Raw genomic sequence first — 24338 nt, 5'->3', positions numbered from 1 at the left:
TTTAATAAGGGCAGTGTGCCCAGAGTTATCTGAATAATTAATGGAATGATGGTAGTGAACCTGGTGGGATGGTACAGAATACCAGGGCAAGGGTGGGGATGTCTCCCAGATCTGAGCCAGCACCCTAGGAGCTGGGGTCTGATGCCAGGAGCAGGTACTTGAGACCTCAGACATCATCCCTTTTGTCACATCAAGAGCAGTCATAAGGGAGTGACTGGACTGAGGCTTTTATTAGCTCTTTGGGCAGCATAGCAGTATAGTCAGCCATGAGGGTACCAATTGTCAGAGGCTGTGCTCAAAGTCAGTAAAAGGGAATCTATTCTTTGGTTTCCAAATCCATCAGTCACCAAGTTCCCTGATTCTCTCTTCTGCAGCATCTCCTAAAATTTCCATTCTATTTCCCTACAAGACAGGTGTTGCTGAGCCAATCTATTCTCAAAGGCTCTCTGAAGGTCACAATTCATCAACCTCACTTTGGTCTTAACAGAATGGCCATGTGGACTGTAACAGATGCCCATGCATTCCCAGGGACATGAATGGATAGATTGGTGGCATTTCATAATCATAGTCTACATCCTTCACATTTGCAAACTTATTCTTCAACCAAGGAGAGTTTGTTTGGGAAATGAGCCTTTCTTTTCTTTCCTGATGGATGCACCAGTTAGTTGTTAGACCTGTGTCTCATCCTGTTTGTTGGAAGTCATGAGAAGAAGCTCTTCTTTTCCTTTCTTAGAAGATTGTGAGTCACCAGGTGATGTTATTCCATGAGACCAGAAACTGCTCTATCAGTCCAGCTGTAGGTACCCAAGAGCCAAGCTGGGAGGGGTGTTACCTTTTTCTTCAATCTTCAAGGAGAGCTGTAAACCATCTGGGTGATGATTGAGCAGTTAATGAGCTAGAAGTACAGTGGAGCCTCTAGCTGGAAAACTTGCTGAGAGGGTGGAGGAGGAAGCTAAAACCATGTTGATGGTAGATTAAAAAAATATTAATAATAAGAGACACAGTGATGTCCTTCAGACTGTTCTCCAAGTAGGATTTAACCTGATGCCCTAGACTTGGGATGTTAGCTCTGGGTCCTTTCCAGGCAGTGTGACTCTGAGCAAGCATATCAGCATTGGATTTAATCCAGTTCTGGAATCTGCTAGCTGTGTGGCCCATGACAAGTTATTTACAATCATGAGCCTCTACTTCTCCCTCTTAAAATGTGCACAGTAATTTCTACCTCAGAGTATTGTGAAAAGTAACCAAGATTGTGTAATCCTTGTAAACTCTACAGTAGATTACTTAGTCTTGTAAACCCAGTGCATGTGGACAGAGACTCTGGTGCTAGGTGGCTGAGAGGCAAGGCAGGAAGCAGGCATCCCTGCAAAACTTGTTCATATGCTGGTTATAAGCCATTTTCTCGTAGAAATGGTTAACAGTACCAAATGGCCCTTGACAAAACCCTGTGAGAGCCAAGATGGTGGTCAGGGCCTCAGGAGTGTTGCCCAACCTGACAGCTGAGTGAACCTTTGATGGGGTAATTGATAGCTCAGGCACAATTCAGCAGCTCGGTTAACTCCTCTCCCATTAGGAGGGATTTATTTCTTCATGGGATAGGGGTTTGTGCTGATTCAGCTGCAGCAGCTTTCCCTCTGCTGAACTTACTTCCACAGAGAAGTAAGAGTTCTCTGGTTCTCCTCTTCCTCCTCCTTTGAGGCCTCAGTGGAAGAAAGCGTGGTTAGAGGAGCCCAGCATTTGGTCCTACGCTCAATCCCTCTCCCTGGAGAGTGTTGAACCAAAGACCCATCATCACTTAAAAATGACTTGTGTTTTCTTATATCTTCTGTTTGAACACTTGGGGGCACATACAGCCCAAGACATTGTAGCCCAAATGCTGTAAGTCTGTGATTTGCTCACATTCCTGTTATGGTTTGAATCTGGAATCTCTCTCAAAGGCTCATGTGTTGAAGGCTTGGTCCCCAGTGCAGCAGTGTTCACAGACTGGACTTTGGGGAAGTAATTGGCTCATGAGGGCTCTGACCTTATTAGTGGATTAATCCATTGATAGGTGATTAGGCTATGGGGGAAGAGGGACCTAGTTGGAGGAAATAGGTCATTGAGGACATGCCCTGCAAGTATATTTCTTGTCCCTGGTGTCTTTCTGCCTCCTGGCTGCCATGAGGTGAACAGCTTTCCTCTGCTATGTCCTTTGCCATGGTGTTTCTGCCTCACTACAGGCCTCAAAGCAATGAAGTCAGCTGACATTGAACCAAAACTTCTGGAACTGTGAGCCAAAATAAGTATTTCCTCCTTTAAGTTGTTTTTCTTAAGTATTTGTCACAATGGCACAAGGCTAATATGGTCCCAATGCTACCTTTATTTTTTTTTAATGTCAGCTTTATACAAAATTAAATAATGTGCAGTTAGAGGCATCCATTTGAGGTATGCAATGAAATGAATTTGCCACTTGTGTACAGCATTCCCACAGTCAAGAAACAAAATCTTTCTCATCCCAGAAGGTTCCTAGTGCCCCTTTGCAGTCTCTCTCCCTCTGACTCAGCCCCAAGTAACCATTGAGGTATTTTTGTGGTTAATGAGTTTGCATCTTATGTAAATGGTTATTTTGTTAAGGGCTTTTTTAGCATAATTTTTGTTATATATTATATAACATAAAACTATAATTTTAGCCAATTTTAGGTATAGTTCAGCGGCTTTAAGTACATTCTCATTGTTATTCAGCCATCACCATCTTCCATACCTGGAACTTTTTTTTCACTTTCCCAAACTAAAACCTTGTACCATGAAACACTAGCTTTCCATCCCTCTTCCCATTCCAGCTCAATTCCTGTGAATTTGACTATCTTGGGAACTTCACACGAGTGGAATTATGGATTTGTTGTTTTGGGTCTGACTTATCTCACTGTGATATTTTCAATGTTCACCATGTTGTGTGTAACATGGGTCAGGATTTACTTACTTTTTAAAGGCTGAAAATACCCCATTGTACATATGTACTGCATTCTGTGTATCCTGTTGACGGACCCTTGGGTTGCTTCTACCTTTTGGAAATTGTGAATAATTGTTCTGTGAACATTGGTGGATGACTCTTCTAGTTCCTCTGTCAATGCTTTTGGGCATAGTTTTCATAATTCCATGTCTAATTTTTTGAGGAACTTTCATAATGTGCCTGCACCATCTTATAGCATTGCCTTTGGTGTGTTTTGTTTTTCTGAATTTGTTTTTTCAAACTTTTTATTGGTGCCTGATAACTATGCAGAACAGTGGATTTCATTGACAACATCGTATTTTAAAGTTTTTCATTAGAATTGCTTGTTCTGATTATTCCTCACTTTGCAGAGGACACACCCTTGGGACTTCTTGTGGCCTGGTGTGACGAAGGTATCTCTTCAGTATCTGAGTTTCTGCCTTTCCAGGCCTTTCAGATTGATTTAATTGCTCAGGAAATTGCTCAGTCATGATAACCTCAAGTAAAATTATACTGCTTAATTTCTCTTAGCTCTAGTTATTTCCCTGTGTGTTCTACCGGGTGCTCATTAGCTGGAGTTATTAAACAATTCACAATTATCCTATTAACAATATTATTATAGAACTACCTACATCCTATTAACTCTTCCACCTACATATGTCCTTTTAAGAGAATCTATTGTGCTATACGTCATATTTATATGCATTTAGTTATGTCTGTTAAACCGTCTTCACTATCTTACCCAAATTTTTGCAACTGTGGTCCGACTTGCTAGCAACCTGTTTGTAATATCTTCAATGCTGCCTAGGTCTGATCTGTTAAAACTCATCTCTCATTTAGATCTTGTTTTGTCCAGGTATCAAAAGCCCAGTAGGAAGTTAAACATTTTGATTCTGGGAACTCAACCTTGAATGTGCAGAGAATGTAGAGGGTTTCAGTTCTACAGTATCCTTTTAAGAAGTCTCTTTTCCTTTGACCAGTGCCACCCTGTCCACCAGGCTGCATGAGTCATCTTAATGGCGGGGAGGGGAGCGTGCACATGTGTGTGTGGTGCGTTAAGGGGCTGCTCAGTGGGGAGAATGGAGGGACATGAAGGGAATAGGGGTTGGAAAGTGGGAGGCTGGTTGAGGATCATGGAGAAAGGCCAGGGAGAGGTCAGTGCTCCTCTGTCAGAACAGAATCCTTTTGACACCGTCATTTTGTTATAACTGACAGGGCTATGTGACTGTGCATCATAGCGGCCTTGGGGAAATTGCCAGAATGACAGCCCATCCTATTTGCTTTTTAATTTTGGTATTCTGCCCTCATCTGAGCCCTGAGGAGGAGGAGGCACTGGCCTGGGCCACATTAGTACTTGGGTAGCAGCTATCTCAATCAAACCTTGTGCCTATAGAAAACCAAAAAGAGGGTGATGTTAGGATCTAGGACAGGGCCAGATGTAAAGTGTTGGTTGCATGGTGTGGAAGGGTGACTGGAGAATCTGTCTTTTCCTTTTCATCATGTTTCTTCCTGGGAAACCTGGCGTCCACTGGGATCACATCGTATAGTCAGGGTTGTGAGTCTTTTACCTGGATTGCATATATAGTAAGAGTGGGGAGAACTTTCAGGGCTTACCTGTGGCACACACTAAATGTGTAAATGAGTTTGTTACTAACAAGAGGTAACAAGCTCACCTCTTGTTAGTATTGAGGGTATTTCTCCTCCTAGTTCTATGTATGGGGTCATCTCTTGACAAACGCAGTGGTCAAACAGTTTGTGCAATGCCCTAGGCCCAGCTTTGTGCAAATGAAACTCCCCCAATTGCCCACCTCTGCAGCTGGTCTCTGGGCTCTGTTTACCAAATACCCATTGGTGTCTCACCCCAAACACAGCTGGAGTCCAGGAGGTCTTCCTGTGTCCAAAGCCCTCTCCTGTCATCCTGCTCCCTGAGCCCACTGAGGAGCTCCTGCTGACCAGTCCCAAGTCTGAGCCACAGTAGAGAGACATCCGACGACCCCTAAGCAGATGGGTTCCTCCTTTTAAAAAAATTTTTATATGTTCTCTTTTATGCATGACAGTAGAATGTATTTTGTCATATTATACATACATGGAGTTTAACTTCCCATTCTTGTGGTTGTACATGATGTGGAGTTACACTGGTTATGGATTCATATATAAACATAGGAAAGTTATATCCAATTCGTTCTGTCTTTCTATTCACATCCCCTCTCCTTTCCCTTCATTCCCCTTAGTCTAATTCAGTGAACTTCTAGTCTTCCCTCACCAATCCCCTTATTGCGTGTTAGCATCCCCATATCAGAGAGAACATTTGACCTTTGTTTTTTGGGGGGCTTATTTCACATAGCATGATAGCCTCCAGTTCCATCCATTTACCAGCAAATGCCATAATTTTATTTTTCTTTAAGACTGAGTAATATTCCATTATGCACATATACTACATTATGTATATATACCATTCATCTGTTGAAGGGCACCCAGGTTGGTCCCACGGCTTAGCTATTGTGAATTGAGCTGCTATAAATATTGATGTGGGTCACTATAGTATACTGATTTTTAGTCCTGTGGGTATATGCTGAGGAATGGGATAACCCAGTCAAACGGTGTTTCCCAGATGGGAACCCTGTTGACACTATGGGAAAGTACCTGTCTATACTTGGCGGGATAGTGTCCCCCCAAAATTCATGTGTACCTGGAATCTCCAAATGTGACTTCCTTTGAAAATAGTGTTTTTGAAGATGTAACTAGTTAAGGCACATGCTAGGGAGTCATTGTGGATTTAGGGTCAACTATTGGTGTCCATATAAAAAGAAAAGAGAACACAGGGAAGATAGCCATGTGAAGATGGATGTAGAGATTGGAGTGATGTCGCCACAGAGACTAGGAGCCACCAGAAGCTGAATGACAAAGAAGCATTCTCCCTGGAACCTTTGGAAGGAACATGGTCCTGCTAACACCTAAATTTGGAACTTCTGGCCTCCAGAATTGTGAGAATGTATTCCTGTTGTTCAAAGTCACTAAATTTTTGTAATTTGTTATAGCAGCCACAGGAAGCAAACTGACTGGCTGACAAGAGGCATGAGGTGGCTCATTCAACTCGTTCTGGAACCAGAGTGTCAGGGGTTCTTTGCTGTCCTCACTTCCCTTGCCACCAGGGTCTTGGAAAATTCTTGTGGCAGACATCTAAGGAGAATGATGAATCAGAGGACAGGAATGTCAGGGCTAGACTCCCCTGTTGTCAATTTAATCTTGCTGGCAAAAGAGTTCTTTGCCCCTCATCACCATTATTACTGCCTTTTCCTTAGGACCTACCACGTGCCGGGCACCCTGCAAATCTTTAGGGCATTTCACTCAATAAGGATACTAGTAAGTTGCTGTAGTCCTAGTTTTAGGTTTGAGATCCGTTAACTTGCTCAAGGTTACACAGCAGATGGCAGAGTCAGGATTGGAACTTGTCTCTCTTCTCACTTAGGAGATGCACATGTAACCACTATGCTATAGTGACTTAGCTTACATCAGACTAATAATAGTAGCTAATGATGGACACAGCAGGAAGAGAGTATGCTCAGGGGTTTCCCACAGCCTCCTTTGTATTCCTACCCCTATACCTACCTACCTATCCCTTCCTGGGATGGCCTGATAGTCACATTTCAGGTGTTTTTCTCTGGTAGTTTGTCCTTGTCCCATTCCACGTGAAAAACTCTTGCTCATTCCAACTGACTCAGTTTAAAGATGCTCTGGAAACTACTATGTAGCACTTAGTATGTGAATCATAAATCCCACTTTGCATGTTTCTTTCCTAAGATGGAATGGGAGTGCCTTTAACACAAGACCGAGTCTTTTGGTTTTGGTACCTCTGCCTCTCCAAAGTCCCCAATGAAAGTTTGAGCAAGTGAAATATGTAGAAGACATGAAGATCATTAAAGACAAATGCTCAACAGCAACAGATACTACTTTAAAAAGATGAAAGAAAAAAGAGAACAGATACTCTAAGACAAATATTTGTAGAAGGAATCACGAAAAGCTTTGAATTTTGAAATCAAATGTTTAAGCTGGAATTTCACTTTCTGTGTACTTACAAATACCACTCAATTCAATATAATGGTCAATCTATATTTTGAAATTTACTCTGGGTCTCATGAACACATTTTTTGTGGTGTTTTGATTATCTAAAGCTTTAGTCATCTAAGTACACATTCTTTGAAAGCCTGCCCTGTCTTAAGCGTTTGCATTTGTCATAGGGCACCCTCCATTTTGTGCTGAGCCTATGGGAATGTGGGACTTTGCTTACTGGGGTTCCAGCAAGATCATTTTCCAGGAGGCGAAGAGCTGGTGTGGAACAACGCCTGTGTTGTTTCTCATGTTGCCTTCTCTACAGGGGACAGTTTGCCCGTGTGGGACGTCCTGGCCCCAAACTTCTAACCATTCTTCCATCTCTGTCCTCCCAACAGGCTGGCCGTGGGTGACCCTCTCTGTCCTGGGATTCCTGTACTGCTATTCCCATGTGGGCATTGCTTGGGCACAGACATACACCATGGACTAGTATTGCCAGGCCCAGGCCAACCTCCAAAGCAAATGGTACTTCACTCAGACGTCCTACTTCAAGATAATCACCAAGGGATTATCTCCTGCTTATCTTCTGTTGAAGATACCTCACTCCAAGACTGGCAGCTTGAACCCTCATAGAAATTTTACAACCAGACTGTCTTCCAACTTTGTGGGCCTTAGAGATTTTTCTACCCTAATACTGTCAGTTTCCTGCTGGGTAAGCTGAGACCCAGGGCAGCAGATCATCTTGCCTAGCTCTACAAGGTGACATTTTGGTCTAGAACCCAGCCCCATTGAGCCTTTGAGTTCTTTCTCCTTTACCAAGAATTACATGGAATGGACATGTCTTGATTGAGCACAGAAATCCTGGTTAGTGATAGGCCTGTCCACCACTGGGTAGTATTTCTGAAACATTTTACTGATATTTTGGTGACCCCTTTCCCATGAACTATATTGTGGGCTCTAGAACCAGAAGTAGGTTTTGACTTTCACACATCAGCTCCTCAGCAGGGAGGTGACAAAGACACCAGCTTCTGATGACCTGTTCAAAGAAGATGGAGGCAATCCTATGGCTTTCCAGGGAGTCTGTACCCAAGGACCCCTGTGACTTTTGACTATTCATTCTTGAGGTTTACAGAGAAGTTTAGACATGGTTCTTCCTCTGACAGTTAATGTTTCCCAATAAAGAAGCAGAAATATGAAAGCCAGAGAATCAGTGTGTACACAGCAGGTGCCACTGGCCAAGTCACAAAAGGTAAGGATGGTGTCCTGTGGTCAACATTTTCCACCCAGGTCCCCAGTCACCACCATCCTACTCAGTAGCTCATACTCACTGACTTATGTTGCCCCATTTGATTCAAATGAAATGGAGTCTTTCATTTTACATAGATAATTCACAACTTTCTAGAATTAGAGTATTTTTGAGGAAAATGTTGAAAAATCTTAGCATAGTTATATAACTTGACTCTAGAAAATGCTGGTCAAATTACCAATGTCCCCAAGTGGTAAATAGCTTGGAATATTTTTGTTTGACTTTGAATTTATTTGTGGGACAGACACTGAAGGTTTAAAATTTGGGGAGAATTTTTAACACCCCAAATATATGAATTGTCATGGAGTGACAGGTGAAGGTTTCCTCCAACCTAGCTGGTATCTCAAATTTGTTGCTTGGTATTGTCCTTGGGTCTTGGCTGTGATTATCCACTTGGTGAGAGATAAGTGCAGGACCAATCATTTTGTTGACTCCCTTTCTTCCTAGCTGCTCTGCTTGAAAGAGAGATGGGAAGGAACCAGATGTTGATGAGCTGGCATGGGCACAATGTGCTAGTTGAAACAGGACAGAACAAAGGGGTAGGCAGACCTGGCTGCAGTAGACTCCACAGCTGGCTGGGTAAACGAGAAGACACACTGCAGGAGATTCCAGAGTGCTGAGAAGTTTTAACAAGGGAATGAGCCTCTGGGAATGCAGTAGAACTTGGAGGAACACTGAGTCAGGATTTGTGGTCAATTGGAAGGAGTTCAGTTGAAGTTTACTTGGAAGGAAAGGGCTTGCTAAGAAAAGGAGCATAAAAATGATTGTAGAGAAATGTCTAATATATGTAGGTATGTAAATAATACAAAAGATTTTGAGGTCTTCCAAAAAGACCATTTATATAAAAACACATGTAGTCATTCACTAAACTATACTGGATGAGTCAGTGGATGTGTCTGAAAGTAATAATCCTGAATTTGTTTTCAGCTATGATTCAGAATGGTTCTTGGGAATTAGAAAATCATTGTGTTTAACTCTATTTGATACCTGGTTAACCAATGTATGGGTCATCTAGTACTACTGTTTTCTTTAACCTTTTCCTGCTCCCTAACTATAATGTGAAAATGACAGTACTTCTATCTACATGGATGTGAACTAAAATCCTGGAGTTACTTTAAACCAAAGCCCCTTGAGGTGTCTGGGCATGCAGAGCTATTCAGCTGAGGAACATCAGATGTGTCACTAGCCCTGGGCAACTTCAGTCAGGGTGTAGGGAAGAGACTAGACAAGGTCCCAAGGTCACTTCCAGCCCCAGGATCTTCTGAACTCTACCTGGCTTTATGGGACAGCCAAGGGCCCTGTACTTTACTGCCAAGATGACACCCAAGGAGGGAGCAAGACACCTGAAGGTCAGTGAAACCTCAATCATTCTGATTAATTCTTAGATCCACAAAAGAAAAGTATTGTTTTCAGAGTAATTTGTTTGAGGTGACAGCACAAAACCTTTTGTTCTGTTAAAGACTAGAGAGAAAAATGTATCAGACATATGATGATCTATGTATTAGGAGAATAACAATTTAGTATGGGTGTAGAGGAGAGATCCTCTTAGAGAAATTGAGACTGCTTACTTTGCTTGACTAAATATGAGAAATCAACCATAATATAATGCTTTTGTATTTAGCTGTTATAGTTTAGATATTAGGTGTCCCCCAAAAGCTCATGTGTGACACAATGCAAGAAGGTTGAAAGGTGGAATGATTGGGTTATGAGAGTCTTAACCCAATCAGTCTATTAATCTCCTGATGGAAATTAAGTGGGTGGTAACTAGAAGCAGTTAGGGTATGGCTGGAGGAAGTGGGTCCCTGGGGACTTGCTTTGGAATTTATATTTTGAAAGCTGAGTTTAGCTGCTTTCCTTCATCATACTCTTTTGCCTTGATGTTCTGTCTCACCTTAGGCCCTGAAAAATGGAGCCACTATCTAGGGACTAAGATCTCTGAAATCATGAGCCCCAAATCTTTTCCACCATGAATTGTTTTTGTCAGGTCTTTTAGTCACAGCAGCGAAAAGCTGACAAAAAGAGACATACCAGGACTTAGCCATACAATAGGGTTTGCTTTAGTGTTCCCAACGTGAGAAGCCAGATTATCAATTAGAAATGGGCTTCTCGGTATAGTACTTCTTTCTTCAGAGAAATAAGATTTATTTGGAAACAAAGCCCTCATTTAAAAATAGTTGAACCCCATTTGTCACCCAAAAATGTAGTATACATGTTCCATATTACTAGTCCTTTTGACTAATTACAAAAGTCATCCACGAAGATAGTATTTTGTCTCCATTAAGGACAACTAAAAAAATGACATGTTCAGTACTTCTACTGGGTGACACTTTTGAGATTAATGTCAATCATTTGCCATTTTAAACAATATCACCCTGGAATTATTTTTATTTTCATTATGCTATTCTGCATGGTAATTTATTAGGAACTGGGGGAAAATAATTAAAAATTTTATATTCATACTGTGGTGTTATGAGATCAAGCAGAGGTCAGAGTTTAGCTTGTATGTCATAGATGCCTCATCCCTGAATTAAGTTACATTGTTAAAAGAGAAGTGCCATTTTTTGAGATGTGGTCCATTGGGTATTAAATAAGAACTCAGATTGACAGTATTGTGGAGTCTTGCCATGAGCAAGAAATCATACCTATTAAAATAATAGCAGAACTGAAACTATGCTGGTGTGTAGGACTCTTTAGTTTAGGATAAGAAGTCTTCTACCTTAATAGCTCCTGAAGCCACCAGTGAAGTAGAACAAGGTCCAGAACTTGTATTATTGACACTGAGTCATTTAGAAAGATTGAGTTATATTCTTCATCCATTTTAAAAGGCAGGGAAGCATTAACATTTTGTACACATTTTAATCTAAATTGTTCAAAATGAAAAAGGTGATTTCTCAGTGGGAGTTCACCTTTAAGTGTATTAAATTAACACATCATATAATTTTCAGTGATTCCAGATTGCTGTGGCTTGAAATTTGATGCCATTGTGGCATTGTTAGGAGGTAGAGCCTTTAAAAGACCATTCGATTGTTAAGAGGGACTAATACCTTTTTTCTGGAACTGAGTTAATTTTTGTCACAAAGCAAGCCTGCCTTGTCTTGATGGCACATACACGCTTGCCTTCCAATTTCCACCATGCTATGAAGCAACACAAGGTCATCACTCGATGTGGCCACCTTATCATGGACTTCCAGAACCTTCCAGCCTCCAGAACTGTGAGACTCAATCAACTTCTTTATAAATTTCATTATAAGTTGTTCTTTTTATAGCAATAGGAGTTGCTAAGACACAGATTTTAAAGGCAACCTTTGTACATGTGTAAAACAGATGTAGTTGTACCTCAAGATGATATGGCTAAGCACCTTTATATATGTTCTTTTGCTAAGCAGTACTTCGACATAACCTTGGTGTCTCTAGAATTTTAAGTTCTCCAAAACCACAATTATAGGTGTCATTCAAGTTAGAACTTCCCAGATCTTTTGAAATGGAATAGAAAATACCATCCTTGCTCTGTCGTCTTAGGTCAGAACACCCAATTCAATGATTTACCATTATGTAAGGAAAGGCAAAAGCAAGTATCATGTATAAAATAGTTTATTACCATAATAAATAAAATTAAACTTTTTTTTTTTTTTTACAAATATCATTTGTGCTTGTTTAAAAATGTTGAGAAGGGAATATCATCAATGGAGGGGCCCGTGTGTTCCTCTTAACATTCTCAAGCTGCAGACATACAGTGGAGTTACTGGCAGCATCCTCAGCTGACCACAAAAATAGTATCAGCTTATTTGCACTTGCTTATTCATGCTCATTTGGACAAAGTGACAGATGCAAAGAAGAAAAAAAGGATTTGGCAGGACTCAATGGAAAGATTATTAATATAAGGAGAAGCCCCAGAATGATGAACTGCTCATGAGTAGAAATGTCCTTGTGATGAAATGTTGGATGTGGACAGTCTCCAACTGATGCATAAATACAGTGTCTGAATACTAAGAGAATACATTCATTGGGGTAGGGGGTTGCATCCTTTACAAAGAGTTCATCTCCTGATACAAGATCTGTGAACTTGTCATTGAACAACGAATGGATCCACTGGATGACTCAGAAATCACAAAGACACAATCTAAGAAAAGTTGAATGGCAGGTAGAGGGAGTACCCACCAGGTCTGGCACCTCTAGGGTAGATAAGTTCAGTTTTAGAGATTCCAGAATGAGTCTGATATGCTTGCGTGAAAATGAAGTTTCATTTGAAACTAGTTTAAACTTCAGGCAAATTCACATTGATTCTTTTGAAGTGTAGGGGCAGGGGGAGATACTAAAACTTTTCACCACCACCACCACCATGGGTGAGAAAACGATGCTTTGTCTGATAGCTGCAGTCAGTACTAAAAGGATAATGAAGTCTCCTCCCAGTGCAGGGTGGAGGAGGAGCTGGTGAAGGTAATTCTTATTGAAGCGAGTGAGAAGGCAGTATATGGAGCAGTAACAATGACTTACAGGAAAGGGCCTCCAGGGGCTGGAGTGCACCCTCAAAGGACCTCCTCTTTAAGCAACAGTAGGAGGGAGGAGAGGAAGGGGCATTGGCAGCTCCATCACAACTGGAGTTTCATTCAAAGGTCTTAAGGCTAAACATCTTTATTGCAAAACATAGTACATTCTGTTAATCAAATGCATATCAGCAACTTGTATCTCCACCAGGGCTCCTAAAATGTCCTAGAGTATACATGTGAGATGTGGTCAGTGCAACAAGTGGAAATAATCTTCAACTAATATTCCTAAAGAGTTCTGACAGCATCCTCACTCCAACTTGGCTTAGTCCTCTTACTTTCCACCTAAGGATTTGGAAAATAAAGTTTGCCGCATAGGGTAGGATGGTGGAGTGTATTTTTGCCTCTTGCCCAGTTACCCCCACTTTTGAAGAAGGAAGATTCCAGGAAAGGAGCTGATGAATAAATAGTTAGCAGCAACACAGAGGAGCCAGGAGGTCAAGAGTAAAACAGGACCCAGGAATTGGGCCCAAGCGATCAAAGCCAGAAATGTATTTCCGAAATGGAATGAGCACAGCTTTTTAACTTGGGCCATGTTGTAGCCTTATTAGCAGATGTAGCATTGCATTAATGCAATTAAGTATTTGCATTAATTGGGCACGAGACTAGAGCTTTTCAACCAAATGGCTGCCTCCATCCTTGGGCTGTTTCATCTCACCCTGCAGAGGAGCTCTTTGTGGGCCTGTGGGATGGCAGCATGCTGGAATTGGCACCCTGTACCAAGAACAAACACACCATCTTGTTTCTTAGACTCAGTCTGCATCCCACACCTACATCTGCAGGGGAAAGCATGTTCAACACAAAGCCCTAAGTGACAGGGGCAGGACCTTCTTCATGAATGACATTCAAAATAAGCAGTTCAGTAGAGATCAGGTAACCAGCACTTAACTGCACAATGGAGCAACACATGAGATATCTGTCTCCTCCCAAAGGAAAAATAATGTAAAAATATCTAATTTTCCCGAAGTCTGTTTGGTCTAATTCCTAGCGGCCTGTGGTTCCTCTGATTCTTTTGGGCCACCAGATGATAGTTTCTGCTGAAAGGTGCAGGTCAGTGGTATCTGATGCTTGTGGTCCTTGCTTGGAAATGCAGAGGTGTGTCCTGGCAAGGGTGGGTAGGTAGCACAAAGCAGCTTGTGGCCAAGTACACGTCATCAAAAGGAAAAAAGGAGTGGCTCATTTACAAATGTTTTTCCAATGGGGGAAAAAAAAAAAACTTTCTAAAATCCTTAGAGAATAAAAGCAGATACAGCCATACTCCTGGTGTTCTGTCACCTACAGGAACTTATATTGTGGACTCTGTAGCCTGGAGATGAGCAGAGTCCCACTGCAGGTCTGGGCTTCGAGTCATTAGCTCACTCTGATACCAGAATGTATTTCTGAAGATCTTTCCCCAAAGCAAGTCTGGACTTCAGCATCTTTGCCTCTCAGGCCTATGGTGTGGCAGGGGTAGATATTTCTTAATAGACACCCCTCTCCCTCTGGCAGAGCCTCTCCACACTGGCTGTGAAGTGGTGATTGAGGCCTCTCAAGTCCCCAGAGAAGCAAAGGAAAATCTCTAGGCAGTTGTTTCTGAAGCTGGGGTGATTAGGGGCTCTGCCCTCAAGTAGCAGGTCCTAAGCTTTCGAAGCAGGTTAAGGAGAATGTCAGAGGATTAGTATCATTTACAGGATAGGAGTCCAGATATTTTACGGTCTCTGCCCCAAGGATGAGTTGGCAGCTGCTCAAGTTAGTCTGATGCTCACCCAGCTTTAGCCAGAGTCACAAACAGTTGTGACTTGGCTTTGGCAAAGTACACTTTCCTGGAGGCCATATGAGGCCAAAAGCTACATGTGGGCATGCCCTTGACCACCTAGGCCATCTGTGTCAACTCTGGGAGCTCAGACAGGTGAGTTCCAAGTCCTGGGACATGCTGCAGCTGTTGAGCAGGACTAAGGGGGAGGGGCAGGCTCCTTTTTGAAATGCTGAGTATCTTTGGAAGGACAGGTCTCCACCTATCAGTTTCCCTAGGGGCAATGGGATTCAAAATCTTGACAGCAACTCAACAACAGGGGACAGGGTCATGACAGTGTGGCAAAGGTCAACAGCCTAGACAAGCTCTTGCTGTTCCCCAGCTGCAGGGCTGAACTTCCAACCTTGCTTTCTTAGCAGGGTTAGTGTCCCATCACCTCACTATAGAGAGTGCAGTTCTGTCCTTTCTTTGATGCCACTGAGAGAAGCCCAAGACCTTGAATACCCTGACCCCAGCTAATGAAGCAGCAAGTGTCCCTGAGCATCATGGTATAGGGACTGGGACAGCCCACATAGTGTTCTGTGCTCAGATGTTCCTCCATGGACCAGAGTTACTGAAACAACTCAAAAACCTGTTGTGTTCTTGGTTATCATGGTCCTGCTGTCTTCATTCTGTAGGAAAGAGGTTGCTTTCAAATAAGGCCAAGCATGGCTCCCAAGTGTCCTTTAATGACCCCATGCAGTGTACAAAATACAAACTTCTGAAGGGCAATCCCCATGAGAATCAAAATATAAACCTAGCACTTGCTACAATCATTTTTCTGAGGTCGCGCGTGTGTGTGTGTGTGTCTGCTTTGTTAGTAAAGCAACTCTGGGTTCAGGCCCCTTCCTGCCGATGCTCCATACCCTGAGGAATGCCACCGGAACACTCGGGAAGAGGTCAAGAAGGGAAGGAAGCAGAGTAGTCTGTGCAATGAGGCTTGCGGCATGGAGCGGGGCCGGAGGCCCACCTGTAGCCTCCCTGTCAACTATCCACAGGAGCAGGCTACGAGCTACACCACAGAGTCCTTGGAGCCCAGAGGGCCCTGTCCATCTGTGTGTGTCTGTGGGAGGCACGCACAGCACCTACTCTTTAGCTTTCAGCAACAGAGATGAAAGGCTCTGTACTCCCCATCCCTCAAACTCCCCATGTCCCAAATGATGACCATAGGAAAATGGTGATGTAAGACAGGCTGTACAAGGTTGGGGAACAATGGGAAGTCCCTGCCCATACCTTGGTCTTTGGGGGTCTCGGTGAAGGAGCTCAGCATGGTATATACATGAAGGGTTCTCTGTACTCTCCCGCCAATCCCTAAATGGCTGGTTCTTCTTTTCTGGTGAGTGTAACCTTTTATAAATATCATAGTAGTAAAAAAAATTTTAAATGAAGAAAAATACCCTTTAGACAGCGCGCCTCTGCTTCCAGAATTGTGCAAAGGCTGTTCAGATGTGGCTGCCATCTTGCAGGGTGGGGCATGAGATGCTTCCCCTTTTTCTGGAAGGGAGAGCCTGAGCATGCCTAAGCCACTGGTCCCACTTTGATTTCCTGTCAGGAAAAGCCTACTTTGAAAACTGTTGGTCACGTGGGCATGTGTGGTGGGGTGTTGTCTAGGGCAGGGGTACAGGATTTTGTTTTTGACCTTTGTGTTATTAAACAAACCTCTCAGCTGGCCCCAAAAATGTCTCGCTCAGATTCTGGTGACTGGGGCCTCGATATTTCAAACAGCTCCTGAGGCGACTGAGAGGATCTTCTGGAAGTTAATATCCTGAGTATCTCCGAGAGCTGTTTCTCAATATTGGTCATTTTGGCGTTCAAGGCCTTGATGTCCTCCTTTAGCTCATGCTTCACTTCCAGGACGGTGGCCTGCAGCGTCTGCTCGGGGATGGGGTAGAAAGAATGCTTGACCTCAGCCAGGATGGGGCTCCGGTCCTGGGGACTCCTGGCCTCGCCTGCGTTGTCCAGACGCAAGTCGCTCTTGGTGATGCCGCTGTCGCAGGAGTCGGTCTTCTTCAGCGTGGCCTCTCCTGATGCCTTCGACCTCTCCGGGAGCGTCTCCATCGACTCAGCCTTGGACACCTTGTTCCAGTCCTCGCCCTTCCCACATGCATCTTTGAAGCGGGCCCAGCCTTTGCGCTTGGCACAGTCGCCACCACCGCCCTTGGGGCCCAGGCACTCCGTCCCCGGCGCGTGCAGCTTGGCGTGGTCGGACACTGCGGAGGTGGAGGCCGCCTGGAAGGACACGGGCGTGGCGGGGCTCTCGCGCACCGTGACCACGCTGGCCTTCACCAGGCTGTGGTTGGCTGAGGCGTGCTCCGTGAGGGTGTTGCCCTTCTCCACGTCCAGGTCGTCCAGGTCCCGGCCCCCTCTCTCCGCCGCCAGCCTGGCCTCTTTCTGCTGTCGGAACCTCTGGAAAAGCCGCCGGACAGGATGGTCTGGGGGCAGGATCAGGGGGGCCTCGTTCTTCCGTTTCATGCGCTCTTCCTCCTCCCGTTTCACGTCGCTAATCTTCCGGAACACGATCTGGAATGAGACAGAATGACACTCTGAGTTAACAGGCTCCACCAGTCACGCTTGGCCATTCGACTGTCGTGACACCAACCATAGCACAGACTCTCAGGGACCTTTCTCTTGGCTGATGTCACTTTCCTTTTCTTGACACTGGTTCCTAGCTCCCTAAAAGAGGAAGTTGGCCTTATTGACATCCTCAGGAGGAAGAAACCCCATCCTTGAATCCCCCCATAGGCTGGGGGTCTGGAGACCCCAAATAGTATCGTCCCAGCAGACTGTCCTGGGCTCCATTTTGCCTGTCTTTACCTGCAATTCAGAATTATCTAGTGAGCTTTTAAAAAAAAAAATCACTTTCCTCTTATGACCTCCATTAAAATCTTCAAAGGGGAAGCTTTTGAATCTAAAAGCAGCAGTTCCCTAGGGATTCTGATGCACAAAAATTTGAGCATTGCTGATTTAAACCACACTCTATAGCAAGAAAGTTGGAGTGAGTCTCTAGGTATGACTATAGCTAGGGCTGCCACTGGCAGCTATAGATCTGGTCCTTGTTTGTGACAAGTAAAAGTTCATCTCATCACACGGAAGTCCTCCTTTCTACAAAATAAAGGCCCGTGAACTTGCACATAAGCTTGTTCTAACAATAGAACTCAATACTTGAGCAGTCTGTGCAGTGCATAAGGGAACTTCAGTGCTACTTCACTTACTCCTTAATGTAAGACTATTGGAACATATATTATCATTACCTTGTGGAAATGAGAAAGCATCACATAACAGGTAAATTGACAATAAAGAAACATAGATCTGTACTCCATGAAGAGAATAGACAGAAAAGTAGACTTGAGATTCCAGCTGAGTATGTATAAGCTAAAAATTACAGGGCCTTTCCCTGGACCATCATCTGGTTATTGGGAAGGCCTATAATTTCTAACTTCCACTGCATGTGGCATTTAGACTCTAGTATATATTTTGACCCATGCCATATCTGGAAGCAACCTGTAATAGGTTGTCTTTTTTATGTGAATTGCTGGTTAGAGGACCAGAGGTATTGCAGATAGAAAAGTAGCAGAGAGGTCCCAGGTAAGGGAAAGCAGCAGCTTTGCCATCATCCCCATCTGGAATACCTTGTGACCTACACAGGCAGCCCCCAGACCAACCCAGTCTGCCTTGAGGACTTGCCCCATAACCCTGGTGTGCCAGAAACAAACTTTGGTTGAAGTTCCAGGTCCAACACCTAGCCCTGTGACCTCAGATAGGTATCATAGCTTCCTCCCTAGAAAACATGAAAATCCCTGCTTTTCAGACTTGTAGTAATGTGAACATAAAGGCAACTCAGGTAAAAGCACTGGACCACTGCAGACACTCACATGAATCCTTTTCTACCATATTAAGGTCCCTAGATGAAGATGGTACATAACTCGGCTCCTCCATGTACTCCTTGACCCCTGGTGGTACCACTCAGTAGATTTTTCAGGTATGACCAACAAGATGATCATTTTATAGTGCTTAGCACAGAGAAGCCCATAAACATTCGTTGCTTACTGCTTGTGATCAGCTGGAAAATGATTGATCATTGGCAGACTGGAGGCTCATGCCTGTGGTATGACTATTTGGTTACACTGAAGTCACTAACGGGTGAGTGGGTGTTAAATCTTAGGTCTTGCTACTGGGTTGAATCTTCAAGCTACTTACCTGGATCTCAGATATGTGGCTTTCTAACCTCTATGGGACAGCATTTCTCCCATTTCTTCCTTTTCCCTTACCCTGCCCTTGTTCCCCTATAATCTAGCCTATAGATTCAAGTCATAGAACTCTGGAGAATCCTGTCTGCTCTAAAGAAAGCCAAAGAAACCCAGGTAAGGGACCAAGGACAGAGGGATGGTGGTAAGTACAGCTATTTGCCCTTTCCACCCATTCTTCCATGGCTTTTCACATGCTATTCTGTTCTTCAGGCTGTCCGAGCCTCCTCACACCAGGGCCCAGCTCAAATAGTACCTTCTCCTCCTGAAAGCCTTCCTGACTCCAGTGAGCTCTTACTTATCCTCCTGTCTCCCAACGTGAACAGTTCTTTCTGCTTGTACCCTTCTGTCCTCCTTACTGTCGTGTAACCATTTGTGGTAGAAATGCGCTTATTTCCTTCCCACTCTCATCCCTTCTTAAGGCAGGAGGGAAAATGGGACTAGGGGAGGAGTGAGGGGAAAAAGGAAGGATGGAGAGCAGGAAAGAGGACTTAAACATGAATGTATCCAAGAGGAGAGATGACTTATGGAGATAATTACTTTGGTTCTTGCTCTTTATTTCTGTCAGAACTCTCTCTCCTCCCTTTTTAACTTGACCTACTTTGATCAGGTTTTATTTCTTTTAAGCAACAGTTCTTAAACAGGATACTAGTTGTTTAATCCATATCTCATCCCCTCTGGAAGCTCTCAGGGTTTAGAACAGAACTTTTTCATACTTAAAAAAATGTGCATAATTATTTTCTGCTTTAAGAGAGCAAGGATTATCTCTTAAGTTCTCAATCCCCAGCTCTTCAGGGTGTCTGGTATCTAGGGCACCCTCTATTTGTAGAATAAATGAATAACAGGTAAATATCACCTAATGAGTCAGTGGGAGAATGTTTTTGGCTTGCAATGATGAAATCACAGACATCGCAGTCCATATTTTATATATATATGTAAAAGAGGTTTGACTCAGAACACACATGGTTCTTTACTAACACTCAACATCAGGGACAGCCTTTGAGACAAGATGGGCCATGACTAAGGAGAAGGAAGTTCTGATGAAGAGGCTGCAACATAAAACTAACAGAGAAGTTGTACAGTGGAGTATTTAGGAAGGTTTACGAAGGTTTGATATAAATTTGAGGTAGATGTTCCTGGGGGATGTGTGGCTACCCTGTGCTTGCTCTTCAGTTGGGTGGCCCATGGATCAGAATCCTAAACTGATCTGGACAGCATATTCAGATGTTATCATTCACTGTCTGGGTATCCCCTTGGGAGACGACATGGGTCTCTAGGTTTACACAGACTCATCTGAAGCCTCTTGGCTTCCAAAGTGTCATCTTATGTGCCCAAAGCAGCCCATCTGAATGTCCCTGTCTCAACCAATGGGTAGATGAACCAAAGCTTCATACCCTGCAGCAATGTCTGTACCCTTGAGAAGTAAAATCAACAACCCCAGGGGATCAGGCACAGGAGTTCTTAACACAGCTCATGTGGCCTAACAACTCTGCTGATCTGGGATTGAGGGCTCACTTCAGCTGCTTTTTTGGAGAAGTTAGTCACAGTCTGTCTCAGAGCCAGCCATGACCATGCATTTTGACAAGTATTTTAGATCCAAGTGGGCAGGGGTGGCTGCATGACTCACGACAATGAGGTCTGTGCCACTAGCCCTCTGCTCGGAGATGCTCAGCGTTCCCTAAAGCAGGAGTGTGCCTTAGGGACGGTGGGCACAACCCCAAGGCCAGGATGCCTTCTGTGCTGATCAGGCTCTGATGTCTAGCTTTTCCAAAGTGTTCCATGAGGCTTTAATGGATGCTACGAAGGGGGAGAGAGTCTCAAGGTGAAATAAGTTTGAGCCATATTACACTGTTAAATGCAGTGCCTTATTGTAGGACTTCTCAGAACTTTAAAATGCTCATGTACCTATGAATATCTAAGAGGAAGATAATGCATGTGACATTTCTGACTATTTCCCCCAGATCCTCTCTTTTAAGTGTTCCCCAGAACTCCCTCTCACAAACCCTCAAATTATTTCAATATGTGCAGTTTGGGGTGTCATTTTGTACATCATTTCCTGTTCCAAGCTCTTTCTGAGACACTGAAATTTCAGATGTGTATTGTCCCTGGTCAACTCTCCTGCCACCCCTCAGTCTTATATTCAACCATGCTGAGCAATTTCAGGTCCTGGGATAAAGCCCAGCTCACTTTGCCTCAAACTTATCTCCCATTCCACCTCCCCTACCCCTCAAACCTGACTCCCTTTTGGGATTCGATTTAGGTGCCACCTCTATCAACAAGCTCCCCTGACTCCCACAAGGTCAGAACACGCTTCCTGGTGGTGCCCCACAGGGACAGCCACATGTAACTCCGTAGGTCATCGCAACCTATCAGGAGAAGAAGCCTTTGGCATGTCCTGTCCTCTCGCTCCCTGAAGGTAGGCAGAGTTTTATTTTTCATGTTTGACATCATGCCTAGTGTATAAAGGGCTCAATAAATGGTCAACCATGTGCCATTGAATTAGGGCCATTCCCATTTGTGAGGCTTATGCCAGAACAAAATAAGTGATATTACACTGCCCCTCCTCCAATCTGCGTCTGATGTTTGTGATCTAATGGAGAGAGGGGATAGCAGGTGGATTTATTCCATGTACAACACACAAAGTCCTAAAAGGTTGTGTGTAAATAAAATCCAAAAGGATTTCCACTATTACTCATCTTTGTTTCAGACTGACCTCATACTGATCTCATCATCTGATTTTTCAAAATCTTATGTAAGCTCAGCTAATCATTGTTATGTTTTCTGGCAATGAGGACAACTGCTCTTGAATTTTTCTTTTGTAAACTTACATCTTCCTAGGGAAGGACAGTGAGTTTGTATAAGCCTGAGGCAAGGCCCTCCCCCTAGTCGGTGTAGTGCCAGGTTTTTTCCCCCCACATTTCTTTTATTATAGTTGCACACAATGATGAAATTTGTTGTTACATATTCTTACATGCACACAATGTAACACTTCCCCACCTCCCTCCCCACTTTGTACCCCTTGGTCCCTTTCCTCTACTAATCGCCCTTTAATTTTTAGGAGATCCACCTCCACCTTTGTTTGACCCTTAACTCTGAGTTTGACTTGTTTTGCTTAACATGATATTCTCTAGTTCCATCCATTTTCCTGCAAATGCCATGATTTCATTTTTCTTTATGGCTGAGTAAAATTCCATTGTGTATTTATACCACTTTTTAAATCCATTCATATGTTGATAGACCCCTGGGCTGGTTCCATAGTTTGGCTATTGTGAATTGTGCTGCTATAAGTATGGGTATGCATGTTTCCCTGTAGTGAGATGACTTTAATTCTTCAGGGTAAATACTAGGAAGTGGCATAGCTGGGTGAGATGCTCTGGGTCATGCCTAGTCTTTTGAGGAGCCTCCATACAGACTTCCATAGTGGTTGTACTAATTTAGTCCCAACAGTGTAAAATTGTTCCCTTTTCTCCACATCCTCTGCAACATTTATTATTTGTATTCTTGATGACTGCCATTCTGACTGGTGCAAGATGAAATCTTGGTGTAGTTTTGATTAGCAGTTCCCTAATTGCTAATGATAATGAACATTTTTTTCATATTTTTTGAGATGGGTTATTTGATTTTTGAGCTCTTTATAGATTTTAGATATTTATCAGAAGAGTAGCTAGCAAAGATTTTCACCCATTCTGATTGTTTCCTTTGCTGTGCAATTTGATGCTGTCCCATTAACTCTTGGCATTACTTCCTGAGCTTTAGGGGTCCTATTGAGAAAGTCATTGCCTGGGCTTAAAAACTGGAGTGTCAACCCTACATTTACTTCTAGGAGCTGCATAGTTTCTGGTCCAATTCTGAGGTCTTTGATCCTTTTTGAGTTGATTTTTGTGCAGAGTAAGAGATGAGGGTCTAGTTTTATTCTTTTCTCCAATGTGTTTTTGGCACCTTTGTCAAGGGTCAGGTGATTGTATGCAGGTTTGTCTCCAAGTCTGCAGATTTTCTTTGTTTTATCTGTTGGACTTTATTGTATGATTTCATTTCAGGGAAAGGTTCCATGGTCTCCAAAAATCATTTTGAAAACAAGGGTCCCTTCTGGAATGAACAGTTAGTGATTGTAATATAAGGCTCTGTACAAATACGGAACTGTGGTTTATTCCATATACTCAAGGGCATTATCTCATTGAATCCACATTTCCTGTGCTGGAGAGTACAATCTGACAACTGAGGTGTTTAATACTCAATGTTACACAATTAATTTGAAGCAATACTTGAGGGTTAGGGGTCAGCATTCTTTCCTTCCTGTCAGGGATCCTAAGACCGGAGTGATTGTTCCAGAGACTTTCTAACCACCCACTGGAAAGGCCCAGTCCTGAAGATAGAGCAACCCTCTGATCCCATTGTGAATGTAGTCTCTACTGTGGGATAAGTCTCAGTCCTTCCTGGATCCAGCCAGAGTCCTGCCAGCCCACAAGGTCATGTATTTTCTTGCTTTATTGGGCCTGGGAGGCTCATGCAGAATGCTGAGCAGCTCATGAATTCTTGCAACACTGGGGTGAGGGAAGACGGAGGCTGTCTCCAAGGTAGGCATATCCACTGTATCTTGCTCATACAGCTTGGCATCCCTCTGAGGCAGCACTAACCAATGGTCCCAGATGAGGTGGAAGCACATAATAAATGGTTGTTGAGCTGAACTGAATTGACAGACCCTTAACCTTAATAGTTGTGAGCAACTATTTTTAACTTTAAAAACCAACCACCCTGGGAACTGAGGTAAGTTAGGACAATAGAACACCTGTTCCAGGTTGCAATGAAAGAAGATCCTGCCTCTCTCAAGCCTGTATTCTTCCCCCCATCTGGCACCAGACAGACTTGGCCAAGGGGAGCAGTAGTCCCCTGGAGAAAGAGTATCCCAACAGTATGAGTGAAGAAAAGGCAGGGGACTCAAGAAAGAACAGAGTTACTTAAAAGAGCTCAGACTGTGGGATAAAAATATAAACCTAATGTCATTTTTCAGTGGTTTGCATAAATGAGTAGGGACTGAGGTATGAGTCATACAAAGCCATGCATATTGAATGCAGAGGGGCCCCCCGCCCCCGCTACATCTCCAAACTGAAAGCAATAGAGCATAGACTTGGAGTGGTCATAATTGAAACCACTCCAAGTGATTGACTGGGTGACCTTGGGCAAGTCATATCCTTCCATGATTGGACCAAATCAGTGGTTATCAAATCTGACTGTGCTTCAGAACCATCTGAAGAGGTTATTATCTACAGAGTGAGAATTTCCTGTGGCAGGATTAGCAACTGGCATTTTTGACAAGCTCTCAGGTGATTCCAAGGCAGGTAGCCTGACCAGTGTCTGAGATCAGTCACAGTGAAGTCACTGACATTCTGTGTACCTGTGTTCACCCAGGCCACATACCTCCTCAGCCCTCACTGCCTGCATCCCTGCCTATGCCCCC

The 24338-nt window shown here is 43.5% G+C and overlaps 2 protein-coding genes across 5 annotated transcripts in view; one reads left to right on the top strand and one right to left on the bottom strand.

Moving 5' to 3' along the window:
* Hhat (hedgehog acyltransferase) overlaps nt 1-11891 on the top strand; it is a 328256-nt gene extending 316365 nt beyond the window's left edge. For all 3 annotated transcript variants that reach the window (XM_047519801.1, XM_047519802.1, XM_047519803.1), the window contains exon 12: nt 7417-11891. In XM_047519801.1, the coding sequence (XP_047375757.1) occupies nt 7417-7508 (92 nt within the window). In that variant the 3' untranslated portion in view covers nt 7509-11891. The remainder of the gene's footprint in view (nt 1-7416) is intronic.
* An 87-nt stretch (nt 11892-11978) lies between these two features.
* Nucleotides 11979-24338, bottom strand: part of Kcnh1 (potassium voltage-gated channel subfamily H member 1) — a 389924-nt gene continuing 377564 nt past the window's right edge. For both annotated transcript variants that reach the window (XM_047521803.1, XM_047521802.1), the window contains exon 11: nt 11979-17159. In XM_047521803.1, coding sequence (XP_047377759.1) covers nt 16302-17159 — 858 coding nt within the window. In that variant the 3' untranslated portion in view covers nt 11979-16301. The remainder of the gene's footprint in view (nt 17160-24338) is intronic.

This window comes from Sciurus carolinensis, chromosome 12 (assembly GCF_902686445.1).
Source record: "Sciurus carolinensis chromosome 12, mSciCar1.2, whole genome shotgun sequence".
Lineage (NCBI taxonomy): Eukaryota > Metazoa > Chordata > Mammalia > Rodentia > Sciuridae > Sciurus > Sciurus carolinensis.
This window is presented reverse-complemented; position numbering and strand designations above follow the sequence as displayed.